The sequence below is a fragment of the Lolium rigidum genome, chromosome 7, assembly GCF_022539505.1.
Source record: "Lolium rigidum isolate FL_2022 chromosome 7, APGP_CSIRO_Lrig_0.1, whole genome shotgun sequence".
In the NCBI taxonomy this organism is placed as follows: Eukaryota; Viridiplantae; Streptophyta; class Magnoliopsida; order Poales; family Poaceae; genus Lolium; species Lolium rigidum.
The window spans coordinates 315281708-315295510 of record NC_061514.1 but is presented as its reverse complement, the minus strand read 5'-3'; the positions used below and the strand labels follow the sequence as shown (position 1 = coordinate 315295510).

Here is a 13803-nt window from a genome sequence, read left to right as displayed (position 1 = left end):
GTGTGGACTCGGTAATTTTCAAAGTTATGGTGGGTTCGTTGTGAACGTTATCTGACCCAGCTGCTTCGCTAGATCCAAGGTCACTGGCTCGCTGCCTGGCCGGTCACGGCGCGGGGGCAACGCCGTCGCCGGCGGACCGGTGACCAGGACAACTGGCACTCTACGAGTAAATATGTGTCTGTATTCCTTCATTGTAAATGTTGATGGGAACGCGTGGTGTAAGCGGGATGGAGCGGCGCGATCTGGGCTGAATTTTGTTTTGTTTTGCCACACACGAGCTTTTGCCGCTCTAAACTTTAGCATTTTGCTTGTTGTTTCGCTTTTATTTTTGCCCTTCCGTCCGCGAAAGCAAAATGTCAATTTTTAGAGTGGCGAAAGTAATATGGACAAAGGAAAAATGCCTATTAACTATAGAGTTTATTAACACTAAATAATAGTCCATCGTGTTCTCCCTTCTCTCATATATGCAGATGATGACACTGACATAGATTATCTTAATTCTCACAATTGAATTGTGCTGTTGTTTGAAACCGTATACCAGATCAATGATTTGTTTTCGCCGTTTGATTCCTCGTGAGTAGATGTTTCAACAATGTTTTTCATCGGTAATTGCCATATTATTAACACTTACATTCTAGATTACTAGTACTTAGCTACTAGATTAAAGTAACTTGGTTGCCAGATTTCTAAACAGTCGTTTTACACAGATACAAGACTTGTATGATAGTAATTTAATGGCATGATATCGTCTCTTAGTTGTTGGAAACACTTGAATACTACATGTTTTTTCAAATAATCTACTTATTTGGATAATATACAGGATTGAACTGACCTTCAATTTGTTCCAAGGTGAAGGTGCTATTACTAGTCAGATCAAGTTTGTCATTTACATGGAGAAACCCAAGAAATCTCAATCCCTGCTGCCAATCAGGGAAGCGCTGAAGAAGAGTCCATGTCTAGCTGGCCAACATAGTATTGTTTCTTCGTGCGAAAGCACAGATCGGTGCTGTCACAAATCCTGATGCATCCAAGTCCCAGGATCATGTATGTGAGTTTCAACGCTATTGCAAAAGCAGTACCAACTAAGTGCAAAAAATCGTGTATACTAGATCAAAATGTGGTGTGTGCTAATATGAACCTAGCAACGATTGAGGATCTACTCTTTTCTCGGGCTCACATATGCATCGTGCTTCTTTGTGAATCGTGATCATATCCCATTTCTCTTATCATGTTTAAATAGGGGAACACCATTAATTACAGTTCGATATCATATGGTGCAACAACCATACGATGGATGCTTTTATGCAGTTCAGTACTCCATAAAGAGCACATGGGCAATCATGCACTCGTGTGAGCATCGCGCCCTCAGCGAAGTAGCTTCTTTTGAAACCACATTTTGTGAAAAACCTTGGCGTTCTATGCCTCACAATATGACATTGTCATCGCCGGAGAAGAGCTGGACTAAGAAACCACAGTAAAAGTCCTCATATGTATAGACCAAAAATCATCAAAACATCATTTTGTAAAAGCCGTAACCAATTCTCCTCGTCTAAAGACGAACTGACTAGTAACTGCAACTGGCTAGGGATCTGCGGCTCTATCATCCGTCTTACATGGATCGGTACAATGTGTGGAAGTTTTTACTCGCCCGTGATCGCTACGTCCTTGCTCACCACTCCATGGATTGTGTCAAGAAGAGGTTTGCAAAAGGTAGATTTTTTTTTTCTGCAGAAAGATAGAGGATGTCCGGACTATAGTGGAGCTCTATCTACCACACGAGATCTGCCTGTGCGCTCAACCCATTTATTCAGACTTGCATCAAAGTGATTACGAATGGTAGTCGATGTTGTCAATTTAATAAGTATTGAAATGAATGTCGTTGCGCCATGTTTCAACAAAAAACCAGTCGCCATCACCTCTTAAACTGAGATACCATCACCTCTTGCTGACAAACGGAGCGTAACTTAGATGGTTAGGTTCATTTTGGTGAAATCAACTCATCCAGATTCAAGTCCTAAACTTGGCATAAGTCTGTTTACATTTGTTGGATGTAATCCCGGAATCGGCGATATTTTTTAGTGGTAGGTGATGTCTCTGTCGATAGTGAGACGTATATGATGATTTCGTTAACCTCAAAATTTACCGGCCGAGCCTCTTCAAGGTACTCATAGAGTAGCCATGTAGGGTGTGTGTGTGTGTGTTTTTTTTCATAGGTGAGAGTACATGCATGTTTACCGCCTTTGTACGGTGTTTGTAAAAATAAAAACCCTCATATCTCGACTTACTCATCTGCAGGCTCTAGGTTGTGTGTACGTTCATAGAAGAGTTCGTGTGTGTTTACCAGCATCGGCCTTTGTACTATGTTTCTAACAATAAAAACCCTCATATTTCAACTTATGTTTCTAAAACTAAAAACCCTCATATCTCAACTTATTCATCTGCAGGCAGTTTTCTTTGCGCAAACCAACATCTATTTGGATTCGCTTGAGAAGAGCGCATTCTTGAGATGCTAAGGGCTGGCCAAAGGGTTAACTAAACTAATAAGATCTCTTCTTCCTTCTCTTTTATGCTTCAGCGAATCAACTTCTTCTCTCGATGATGGACATTCCACATGCATTTCTAGAGTAAGACTCATGTGCAGACTTTTCTCTTTCGCTTATTATTCTCGAATAGAAGATGATAAGATGCATACCCTCTCCTCATTAACTATGTTACTCCTTTTTCAAACGGAGGGAGTATTATACGAGTATCTACTAACAATAAGGACACCACACATAGCAAAGATGTCGCAGGTTGTAGACCCAATTAAGTAACAATAAAACTTAGGTAGGAGGTTTTGTCTGGTGTTAAATGACGTTGACGTTGAGAGGGGATTGAAGGTCTATGCTTACTCTGTCTCTGCATCATGGCAGTGGCGTCCCATCCGTGCATGAAGCCACAATGCTTAATCTGCAGGTCTAAAGAAGAAACTAGTTCACAGGCACTAGAATTTATTACAATTTTGAATTTTCTGCTGTTAATCAAACCTGGTGATGTCAGTACAAAAGGCGCTAGTCAAGACCCCTAGAATGCCGACAACAAAAATTTGCGAATGGACATAAGGCACAATGCTTAATCTGGAGGTCTAAAGAAAACTGGTTCACAGGCACTAGAATTTATTACAATTTTCTGTTGTTAATCAAACCTGGTGATGTCTGTACAAAAGGTGCTAGTCAAGACCCCTAGAATGTCGACAACAAAAATTTGCGAATGGACATATCACCAGGTCTCTACCTACTGAAATCTCTGAACATCAAATAATCAGACTAAAATTTATATCCCATCTTTTAAGAAACTAACAATTCATAAGAAGACACGGAAAATTGTAAAAGCCGCAAAACTTGTGCATTCTGTTTTTGTTCTCCCCAAAAGAGAATTTCTTCTTATTCGAGATACCTCCTCAGCTACCTAGCTACAAACATTTTTACCAAAATTTCCTCAAGTCTTGCCACATTGAGCACTAGAAAAAAAGTGGTCACAACAATAAGTTACTCTTGATGTTGCTATGAATGGTCTAAGCTGCAAACTTCTTGAGTTTTCAGTCCTTGTGCAATCTGAACATTTTGTTCTGAAGTGCTTGCTAGCTTGTCTCTGACTCGCCCTTGAAAGCTAACTCGTATATTTCACTGTATGTGTCAACAAAATGAACCTCCAGACCCTCCTTCACGTTAGGAGCAAGCTCGTCGAAATCCCTTTTATTTGCTGATGGAAATATGATTGTCTTTATCGAGCTTCGCCGTGCAGCAATGGCCTTCTCTTTTACCTATTTCAGGAGTAATTATAATCAATCAATTAGAGTCTTAGTGAATAAGTGAAGTTCACAAGTTTTACATATAAAGGGATTCACCAAACCAAGTTTGGGTTAGCAGTAGAGGAAACATACCCCGCCAATTGGGAGGATTCTGCCAGTCAGTGTTACTTCACCAGTCATTGCTAGGTCCTTCCTGGCAGGTTTTCCCATAGCTAAGGACAACATTGATGTAATCATGGTACATCCAGCACTAGGGCCATCCTTAGGGGTGGCCCCGGCAGGAACATGCAAGTGCAACTTTGAGTTTGCAAAGAACTGATTCTCCGGCTCCCTGTCGCGTAGTATAGCTCTACTAACTGTGTGAGCAATCTGAGCACTCTCTTTCATGACATCTCCAAGCTGCCCCGTCATCACAAGTGCACCTTTCCCTTCTCCTTCCTCCACTTTCGTTGTTTCAATGTATAAAGTAGAGCCACCCATAGAAGTCCAAGCTAAACCCATGACCACTCCAACAGGAGTTTGCTCATATATACGCTCAGCTTGGAATACAGGTTTCCCAACAAAATCATCAAGGTTTGATGAGTCAATTAGTACCTTCTCAACTACCTTGCCTGCTGCCTCTTCTTGTGCTTCCTCTGCGTCTTTGTTGCCCTGCAAAATACAGAACTCGGGTAAATAGGTGACCCACATAAACTTGTAATATATTATCATTATCAATTCTCAAAACAGTTCTTAAGTCAGCTAGAAAAATAAACTTTTGTTAAGTTAGCAACAGTGGCATCCATGGTTTTGGGAAAACCAACAATTGTATCCAGTATTTACGTAATAAATTTTGATGAAACATCAATAGATTCATTCAAGAGTCAAGACAATTCCTTGAATACACCAGTTTATTGGATCTGCTACCTCTAGGTCATCAGATGTGTCAATTAGCACCACATAAATACCATGGAAATCATTGGGTTTGCACGTTACAGTAGAGCACCATATTCAGGATCAAGCTATCAATGTTTTATCTATACGAAACACAACCAGAATGAAAGATGATTATATACTACCTCTGATGTGTTGGGTTTGCACGTTACAGTAGAGCGCCTATTCAGGATCAAGCTATCAATGTTTTATCTATATGAAACACAACCAGAATGAAAGATGATTATATACTACCTCTGATGTGTTGGGTTTGCACGTTACAGTAGAGCACCATATTCAGGATCAAGCTATCAGTGTTTTATCTATATGAAACACAACCAGAATGAAAGATGATTATATACTACCTCTGATGTGTTCAATTTGTCCACTGGTAGAGTTTGCTCAGTTACAAGAGTTTCTTCTGTCAATGGTACCTCCTTAACTTCCTCAGGGGCAGGATCAATTATACTGTTGACCAAGGCGGCATCTTCGATAGCAGGATCCTTCAAATTCTCATCTTTCACCATTGTTTCGCTACCACCAACAGTAAGTTCATCGCTTGCTGTGGCAATCACAGCCACTTGGGCTGGCTCATTTGATACCCCTTGGCGGACAAGCTGCAGAGCTATCTGGAAGAAGGGTAACAGGGTGTATAAATTATGTAGAAGGATAAGTTATGTTCATTAATGAAGAGCTACGGAATAAGGGTATGAATGGGAGCATTAACTCTCAACTAGCAGCCTTTCATGAAATGACTTGAACACTGATTAAACACTGTTGCAATCAGTTTAAACTGTAAATAGCTTCTTTTAGCAGAACTAATAAAAAAAAGGTGCCAATACATACTTTTCTCAAGACTAAGCAGACACAAAAAAATAATGACGATGTCATGATGTTTGAATTTAGTATTGGACAAACACTAATCTTAAGTTGTATGACCCTCCTTTAAAACTGTATTGAGCATAGTAGACAACTTCTCCTTGCTCCAAAACTAATAGATCAAAGATCATTAGGCTAACACTATGTTGAATACCTTCCGGTAAATTTTCTCAATCTGCTTTTGAAGGTTCCGAACCCCTGCTTCTCGGCAGTAATTTTCAATTAAGGCAAGGAGGGCAGCATCTGTAACTTCAACCTGTACATGTTTGTAGATGGGCCGTTAAAGCTGCTGAAATTAACAATGTACTTGCAAAGAACATGCAAGGCTTATAGTTCTATTTCACATATCACTAGAAGTCCGGTACTCTAATTGTCAACTAGTGCAGTTACATCTAAATTTCATAATTAAATGTGATCATTATTTCCTTTTTGTTCTTATTAATGACAAGAAGCCGTATAACAGGAGTGTTAACCTTAATAAGGAAATCAGAGATGGATATGTTGAACTATTACCTATGCAATGATCACGGAGTAAGTGCACAAGGCTTTAAAAAAAATCAGAAACAGGTCTAGTAAGTTGCAAACAGAGACAAAAAAAATATCTGCCAAAAATAAACTGGATACTGTTGAGAAGCATTCAAATTACAAGACCACATGCATATACAGTTTTCCAAATACAGCCCTGGAATCTGCCCCCCCCCCAAGTCGATGTAACCCTGACCGCAGAGCACAATGCACTATCTAAGTCCGTAATCCCAGCCATGATCTAAAGAAAAGTCCACTGGGAGCCCTTATAGTGAACTAGATTTGGTAAGTTATTACGATGACCACAGTTTCACAACATTATTAGAAGAAAACTTATGCGGAGCAATAATGCACAAAAAGCTATAAGAATTTAGAGGCCATACCTAACAAGCATAACTTGGTAAGATTTCAACTGTGTTCAACATACCATAAAGTTAAACAATGATCAGTTGATCACTAGTTTTTCTTGGTCATGTTGTGAACTTCCATTTCGTAGAAAATTAAACTATAAAGTGATAGCCAATACTAGAAAATAAAGTAAATTGAATAGCTAGTCTGCAGATACCTGTTCAGGTTTAATGCCACAGGCCTCTCTGGTATTCTTCTCCAGATAATCTCGAGCAATATGCATCTTCTCATCAGTTATATAACCAGCTATTGAAATGATCTCCATTCTATCCAGCAATGGATTAGGTATTGTATCAATAACATTTGCTGTGCAAACAAACAGAACCTGGTTTTCATAAAACAACGTATTAGATGATGTTTGCAATAATTAAGTTCAAAAACTTACTTGATAAAATAAGTACATCATAAACAGAAAATAGTATGACAGTGGAGTCATGAAGCACAAGCAAAACAGCACCAATAGTAAGAGAAGAAAAGGGAGTCAGGCAAAAAGCAATATTGCATTATGTTACCTACGGAAGTGCATGGCCCCACCATGGCAGCTCCCATTTATAGGATTAAATCTATAATCTTCCAAATAGTTAGTTTATCTTAGATAGATCTACGACTTGGCACCTAGATTTAATTGTTAGGCATCTATATAAAAAGGACCCTCTGAGGAACAATGAAGGCAAGAATTAGAAGAATGCTTCTTCCATCTTGCCTCCAGGGGCAAGAGCCTCTGTCTACAGAGCTACCACACATTAACTGAACCAGAACTCTCAAGGCGTCAAGTGTATTGTTCTACTGCGCCACATCAATTAATAGCACAAACACTGCATGTGATAGCACAGTAACAAGCATGCAGCACGCCCAAGCGTAACAGCCAGATGTATGAATATGCCAAGAGATGCAAACTGAAATAAGGTCTGTTACAACTGGTGAGGGGACTTTAAAAAAGTTGCTTTGAACTGTAAACTGAAGTTACCCAAGTGTATATATAGGTAAAATGAAAAAAATGACCTTGAGAAAGAAACAGCCTAACCTTGGATAAGTCAATAGGAACATCAAGGTAGTGGTCCAGAAAATTAATATTCTGCTCAGGGTCCAGAAGTTCCAGCAATGCACTCGCTGGATCACCAGAATGCCCTCTCCCAAGCTGCCAGCAAACAAAGATATCCAGTTGAATAATCGAATTAATGCACATGAACCAAAATTTTCCTAGTGGCTAACAAGATAAATTGTTGTTGAATATGCAGTTGATGTCTAAACGAATCACAAAATATTATGCGAAGTAATTGGCATCTCAAACGAATAGAACATAACCAATTTGTTACAGTACCTTATCGATCTCATCTATCAATACTAGAGGGTTTGCTGTCCCGACTGATTTGAGACATTGCACCATCTTCCCTGGCATTGCACCAACATAGGTACGCCGGTGCCCCTAAAATTGTTAAAATGTTATTCGAGCGTCTGCTCAACTAGTTTTAAACAATACTGGCACTTGATACGAGACATGACATGGATATTTGTTGTGTACCTTGATTTCGGCCACATCAGCCAAACCTCCAACAGAAAATCTGTAAAACTGCCTGTTCAATGCACGTGCAATAGAGCGGCCAATACTAGTTTTACCGACTCCTGGTGGCCCAGAAAGACATATGATCTTTCCTGTTATAAATGGTAAATGAACAAAGTCATTGGTTGAATAGCTACAGGCGAGACATGAAGCAAGGTGCTCCTTCCAGTCACATAGAAGTGTTGTTTATAGTCAAACTTTAAACTGCTACTAGTATATCTCTGAAATATTGATGGCATGCAAAAACAATGTGTAGATTATATAAACAAGTATGTTCACGATATTATCGTTTCACTGGTATTGTGAATATATTACAATGAAGCCTAGAGACTAACATTACGTTCTGAAGATCATGTATGTCCGAAATGACAGTCTTCATGATCGTAGGGAGTACCAAATTTTAGCAAGAACGAAGTGAGCAATCTAGTTACAGTATGTCTATCAGAAGTGTCTGCAGCAACTTTCAAAATCTAGCTTTACCAAATGGTGAGCTAAGATGAAGTAGAGAAATCAGATCATTTATTTGTCATTGTTCATGAATTTGGTATATATGAGAATGCCAATATAACATTTGAAGCATCTACACCTTGCATATAAATGGCATACTTCAAAACACAAAATAGAAAGAATATGATAGGGAGAAATAAAACCTTGGGAAGTCCCTCTTAGCTTCCCAACTGCTATGAATTCCAATATTCTCTCTTTAACATCACTGAGACCATAATGATCTTCATCAAGGATTTCTTGGGCATGATGAACATCAAAATTCTCGTTGCTGCAACAAAAGGACAAACAAGTACATAAAGGCCCTGAGCCCCCTGACCTATGTTTCGCAAAGAAAGGCGGATAAAGGCAAACCTATAATTTCCCCATGGCAATACCGTCAGCCAGTCCAAATAGTTACGAGTTACGTTGAACTCACTAGAACTGGCTTCTAACAGTTGTAGCTTGGTGAGCTCTTCTTCAATGACTTGCAAAACATGAGGAGGACACTTGTCTTTCTTTGCCTCAATCCTTTCCCTAAATTTTGCTGCAACCCATAGATAGTTGGTTAATTATGAAGTGGCAATGAAAAAATTAATAAACAACACATTAACTGGCAATAAGTGTGACAGTTCAAGAACAAACCAGACAATGCTGTCTTGTCGTCAGTCTCCAAACCTAGCTCCTGCAAACGTGAGACAAGGTGAGTAATAGTGAAGAACCAACAAAATATCAACCTGAAAGATTTTAACTCTTATATTCACATTTGGGATGCACATATGGTTCAAGAAGCATAGACCAGATGTTTGCATTGGTCAATTTATAGTTCTACCATGGGCATGAAATGATTGGTCATTCTACCACTTTATGAAAACCAATAGCATCATGGATCACTAAAAGTGCTAGATTACACATCAGTAATAATTTAAAAATAAGACTGTAAGGAGAATAATCAACGTAGTAGAAGAAATAGCGAGTAATGAAGTACCTTCTTGATTGCTTTAAGTTGTTCATTCAATAAATAACGTCGCTGATCCCCACTAATTTTTTCTTCAATTGCTTTTGCAATTGCTTGCTGGACAAAGTATAAGTACATTAGAATCAAGAAAGCTCTAACTAAGAGTTGAAACTAAGAACATGAGCTAAGACAATGAATTACCTGCAACTTACTGATCTCCATGTCTTTCTTTACTAACTCAAGAGTTAACTTCAAACGCTTATCTACCTGTTCCAGAAATACAAGTACAACATTTGAATAAAAAGGAAGACAAGAAAGATAGCATGCACTCTGAACAACATATTGTTCTTTCAAGAGCACATAACTCAGTGCTGCATTGCTGGTGCAAAGTATCTTATAGTTATTTTTCGCAATTGATTGTGTTTGTGAATTTGGGAGCATAGTTTGCTAGTCCAGGGACCAGTATTATCGTTTCACCAAGTATTCTTGTGCTTTCGAATTGGTTTGAAGAAGGCCAATAAGTATGATCAGTGGAGAAGAAGCAAAAGAACGTAATCTCCTGCTGAGCCATATGACCATGAGAATACTGCTCAACTGGTAGATGAAGTGATCATATTTCACAATTTAATATTTAGATTGTAAAGTCCAACTGAAGAACAAATAAGACCAGTGCACATGGCAATTTACAGTTTCCATGTCCTCTAAACATCGATGAATGCAGAAGTATACCATTTTGAGTGGATAAGAACTTTGTAGGTTTGAAGAAACATCCAGATTGCTTAGGGAATTAATTTAGAGTAGAAAATAAATGTAGAATGAAAGGAGTTAAACAAAAGCTTCTTACATCTAATTCCTCGAGCACTTCCTGGCAAAGCAACTTGTTGGCACCAGAAATAGCAGCACCAAAGTCTGCTAACCGTGGGTAGTTAAAATCACCCACATGCTGAATCAAGTGAAAGGAGCAAAATAATCAGAAAGTCAATGTGTAAGCGAACAGCGTCCAAGAAATAAGAAACACGTAGGTATACAATGAAAATACATGTTAGATTTATGATCAGGGATTTCTATGTCAACTCTGACATGGCCACTGCTTACAGTTCTATTATATATTGTCATTACAGCCTGACACTAACTGACTACCAGCAGGGACTGGTAACTGGGAGAGAAAAATACACCTCTCCTAGTCATCATACTACCTGTTATTCACTTTCAGCAACTAAAAAGGATGGAAGGACTTAATAGGATTCCTTATCATGCTTAGCCTGCCTATGTTGGATATTTCACACATCATTCCAACAATCAAAACACCAGCTGTGTTTTACAGGTTTGAAAAGTTCTATGATTTCGATACAATAATCAAAAATAAATGATAGAAGATACATTCATCCACAGATGAAGAAGTTAAGGACCTAATTCACACCTGTATGTAGGTTTGGACATGATCCTTCCAAAGGGAACTTGTCTTGAGGACCTCCCTTAAAGTTGATATAACTTCAAATGAGGTTGCTTTTATGACATCATCATCCTTATTGTAGGTATTTTCCTGTGAATGACAAGTTAAATTATTTAAAATGCAAGGTATCTTCTGACAACACATAGCAATGAAATAATCTTGCATTTAGTTCATGGTGAAATCAGGGTTAACTAAGCATACAGATTGAATTAATCATGTGCCATCAAAAATTATACAATGCGAAACAAGCTATAGAAGTTCTAAATCATCAAAAATCCCACAACGGTGGAAGAGCAAATGCAAAATAAGAAAAAGGAGGGTGGTCTAAATTCTGGTATGTAATAAAGTAGTACTACATGGATGCAGCTAAAATTCGCAGCTATAGCAGAACTTAGGATCATACACAGACTTCCCTTTCGATTCACCAAACAAAACTATAGTGCACTTGTTCATTTCTGTGTGAGGGATTTGAGCAGCAATTTCCAATTTGGTGGAGGAGGGAGGAATTAGATATATCCATAATGGCAGATACAATAATAAAAGAAAACATGGGAATCAGTGGTATCATTGTAGAGTTACCTTCAGATGGTCAACTTTAACTGTAAGTGGGTCCTCCTCGACCTGCAATTTTTTTGCATTTTGATGTAAACAAAGTTACCAACTCTAACTAGTAGAAACTGAATGGTAGTGGATTTTAACGTATCTCACCATCTCAGTTATCCGCAAACGTCGGTGGCCAAGCAGCACCACCTGATCCCCTTGGATGCTGGTTATCTACAGAAACAACAAAGACTAGTTACAGAAAACATATTAACATAAGACCGTGTTAGGACAATACAATCCCAGTCTTTCCAATCATCAATTACCTGAGCAAGTGTGCCAATTTCATGAAGACGCTTCAACAACTCCTTCCCTTTGAGATTATCAATGCTTTTATTGTCTGAATCTGGACTGGCCACGATACTAGGGTCAGTACCTTCTTCATCCTTTACAAGAAAGGCCCCAGCATACGGGATTGATCTTTTGCGATTTTCTATTAAGGCTTGCAACAGCTTTGGGTCCTAAAGGATTATTAAAGTAGAGGAAAATTTACCAGGTCAATAGGAGGCAAACGAAGGAAATTACAGAGTGGGGAGATGTTACCAAATAGCTCAGCAACATACCTTTACATAGATCGGCATATAAAATCCTGGAAAGAGTGGTCGATGTGGAAGAGGCAGTGCTATGACCTATGGTAAAGTAAGAGAAGGGCACGCCTATTAGAACACATCATGAAAATATAATCACACAGCAACTGTTCACTCTACAAGTTTTTCTCGTAGCAATTAAGTTCAATAGAAATGTAACATGAAGTTTCAAATTCATTTTGAAACCTTCACTATACAACTCAGATGGATCAATCACATCGGCCCCAGAATAAATACTCCCTCCGTCCTAAAAGATATATCTCAACTTTGTCTAAATTTGCATGTATCTAGACGCATTTTAGAGCCTAGATACATACAAATCTAGACAAAGTTGAGACATCCTTTTCAGGACGGAGGGAGTCCATTACTTCCTTTAGCACTATATATAAGCCAGTTTATATATCTATTCCTATTTCCCACCCTATGTAGGTCGTTCCACAATTTGGAGGCGTTTTTTCTGTCAAAGTTCCTAGCACTATCCTCTTCATCTCATGAATATTACTCCCGTTACTAATTGGCTCTGCTTCCCAATCCTTTCCCTCTTGGCGTAAGTCGCCTTCCACAGAAAATCAAGGGTTCATTTACCAAACATTCCGAGCTCAAACCAAATTACAGATTCTACTACTACAGCACAAAATTCCACCAAATGGTTGATCCAGGGAACTAAACATGGCGGTTCTTATCGAAAATGAGAGAGAGAGCGCACCGAAAGGAAGTCCTCGGGGCGGGGGTTGGTGGACACGATGGCGGAGGATGCCTTGCCTTCCGCCTCACCCTCCGCGGGAACCGCATCCTCGGCCTTGGCCTCCGCCGCCGCCGCCGCCGCCGCGGCCTCGGAATCGCTCCCGGAGGAACTGGAGCAGAAGCGCGCCCTCGTCCTCAGCGCCGAGCTCCGGCCGCTTCTCAGTGTCCCGAAGACCCTGAGCAGCGGCGACCTCATCTCCTCCGCCGCCGCCACGGCCGGCGCGGCGGCGAACCGCGCCGGGAAGGCAGCGGCGGCAGCCGCCACCGCGCGCAGCATGGAGGATTCGGGAGGTTGGGCGATGGGACACTAGGGTTTCGGCGAGCAGCCGCAGATGTGCGTGCGTGCGGCGTGCTCTGCACTTGTGGTTTGGGGAGGAAGAAAGAAATGAGCCAAGCGGCGAAACCCTTCCAAAACCCTTTTTATGATTTGTTTTTTTTTTGTTTAAAACACTATTAAGTTGGGGATTTATTAGGTTTTGCTCCCTCAAATAGATGAATAGTGATAACCACATTCACCTTAGACTTAAATATTGCTGAACCTGTATCTGCAGCTTTAGAAAATTGGGATACTAGCAAAATAGTATTAAAGTAGAGATAAAGATGTTAATAGTGCTTCCATGATTTTAGTAAAAAAATAATTGCACGGATATTAAGTGATTGCCTACATAATTGTTCACAAAATTTAAAATTGAACGCGGCCAAAATTAATTGAATTTGACTATCCTTCATTGTCTTGAATGAATACCACACAGAAGAGTCAAGACCGGGCTCCCTAATAGAATGTTTAACCGATCCATTCCGGATCGATCGAATTGGTACGGAAGTTGTAACATGGGAAAAGCACAGAAAACACGACTTATTTGAATAACCCGGTGACCTACCAATTGTAGAAGTAGGATTTTT

At 39.6% G+C, this 13803-nt stretch overlaps 1 protein-coding gene across 1 annotated transcript; it reads right to left on the bottom strand.

Moving 5' to 3' along the window:
* Positions 1-3292: 3292 nt before the first annotated feature.
* Positions 3293-13177, bottom strand: LOC124675487 (lon protease homolog, mitochondrial). The gene is made up of 20 exons (XM_047211563.1): positions 12863-13177; positions 12133-12198; positions 11836-12030; positions 11678-11743; positions 11549-11590; positions 10937-11059; positions 10361-10459; positions 9718-9783; positions 9547-9633; positions 9204-9243; positions 8934-9105; positions 8726-8850; positions 8037-8167; positions 7836-7940; positions 7539-7652; positions 6672-6839; positions 5736-5837; positions 5068-5331; positions 3923-4441; positions 3293-3802 (listed from the first exon to the last, which is right to left on the bottom strand). The coding sequence occupies exons 1-20, from the start codon at positions 13175-13177 to the stop codon at positions 3620-3622; spliced, it is 2982 nt and encodes a 993-aa protein (XP_047067519.1). The 3' UTR covers positions 3293-3619.
* Positions 13178-13803: the final 626 nt, after the last annotated feature.

Bases quoted from the DNA above. Each gene is read 5' to 3' on its own strand.
- LOC124675487 (XM_047211563.1), bottom strand. From the start codon at position 13,177: ATGCTGCGCGCGGTGGCGGCTGCCGCCGCTGCCTTCCCGGCGCGGTTC. The intron at 11,591-11,677 runs GTGAGATACGTT...AAAAAATTGCAG, and splicing joins GTTTGCGGATAACTGAGATG to GTCGAGGAGGACCCACTTAC. The intron at 3,803-3,922 runs GTATGTTTCCTC...CTCCTGAAATAG, and splicing joins GAATCCTCCCAATTGGCGGG to GTAAAAGAGAAGGCCATTGC.